We start from the raw sequence: 1,406 nt of genomic DNA, 5'->3' as shown, positions 1-1,406 counted from the left end.
TCAGCGGCAAAAGCGCCTGCCTGGCAAGCGCAAGGTCGTGAGTTCGGTTCCCGGTACCAAAGAGAAAAACCAAAAAAAAAAAAAAAAAAAAAATTATTACAAACTGTATCTTCTCAGTGTTGGAAGGGGTAGGCTCCTGTTTAAATGTGTTCAAAGAAAAAAGATGATCACATTATAAAATCCTAAACCTTCCACAGAATCTAGGTGGCATGCATACAACAGCAGCAAGACACTTGCTGACTCAGAAACATCAAGAGGAATATGAAGCGCTCTGTAGGGAGCAGGCTTGTTCGCTTGACTACTGGCTTGCCAAAGCAGAGTCCTACTATAATAAAAGAATGATGGACATAATGAAGAAAGAGGCAACAGGCAATGAAATTAAGATGAAAGTGGAGGAGGAAACAACCCGGAGCGTAGAGGGACAAAAGCATTACTGTGTAGTACCTGAGAGAGAGAGGAAACAGATAGAAAGACATGTACATCGAACAGGCCAGGCCAGAGGATTTAAGAACGGAACATCCAAACAACCACAACCCCTCAGTGATACATTACCAAAAATTATGCCAGAAAAGCATGGCATCCAGAAAGCACAAAGAAAGCAGGTAAATGAGAGAGAACAGATGCAAATTAAGGATCACCAGGAACGAATGATTCGAGGGAGAGAACTTACAGAGCAAAGACTCAAGGAAAGAATCCTGAGAAAAAGCCAGAGCCAGCCGCCTGCCCGTGCAAAGTATGAGAGAGCACAGAAAGAGACCAGGGAGTTTGAGAGAGTTACTGCATATCCGCTTTTCCAGCCATGCGGTAGAAGTCGGGTGCAAGTGACTGTTCTTATGGAAAAGTCTCAGAGGAGAGAGAAAGTAGATACAGTTCTGAAATCATGTGAAAGAAAATACTTGGCTCTACCCCCCTTCTTGGAACGTCAAATAGAAAAATAAAACATTAGTAAGTGTTAGTAAAGTTTCAGTGGTTTTGTGATGAAACATTATCCCTTAATTGAATCTTTTTTTGCTAGTTGCTTCTTCTAAGGGTTAAGTCATATTCTCATTTGCAACACATATAGTATAAGGTAGTTCTGAATTTGAAAACTTGCTTAGGTATTTCTGGGGTTTTTTGTTTTCATTTTGGTTTTTTTTTTTTTGGTCTTTTTGAGACAAGGTCTCACTTTGCAGTTCAGGCTGGCCTTGAGCTCACTTTGTAGCCCAGGCTAGTCTCAAACTTGCAAAGATCCTCCTGCCTTAGCCTCCCAAGTGCTGGGATTACAGACATGCACCACCATGCCTCACTCTATTTGTTGTTTATTCAAGTTCCTTATTTGTTTTTTTTTTCGTTCAGTTTCCCTCTTTGTAAAGAGAGAATAATACCTTATAGAGCCAATGGGAAGATTGTGATTTTTGTGAAGCACT

The 1,406-nt window shown here is 40.8% G+C and overlaps 1 protein-coding gene across 1 annotated transcript in view; it reads left to right on the top strand.

Moving 5' to 3' along the window:
* The window catches only part of LOC102010753 (putative uncharacterized protein ZNRD1-AS1), a gene marked incomplete at its 5' end in the record, with an annotated part of 4,577 nt that extends 3,589 nt beyond the window's left edge, over window positions 1–988 (top strand). Inside the window, one exon of the mRNA XM_013509840.1 lies at window positions 198–988. Coding sequence (XP_013365294.1) covers window positions 198–938 — 741 coding nt within the window. The remainder of the gene's footprint in view (window positions 1–197) is intronic.
* Window positions 989–1,406: the final 418 nt, after the last annotated feature.

This window comes from Chinchilla lanigera, unplaced genomic scaffold (genome assembly GCF_000276665.1).
Source record: "Chinchilla lanigera isolate Chin_1 unplaced genomic scaffold, ChiLan1.0 scaffold00182, whole genome shotgun sequence".
In the NCBI taxonomy this organism is placed as follows: domain Eukaryota; kingdom Metazoa; phylum Chordata; class Mammalia; order Rodentia; family Chinchillidae; genus Chinchilla; species Chinchilla lanigera.
Note: the sequence above shows the minus strand (reverse complement) of the source record. Positions and strands in the feature narration are given on the sequence as shown.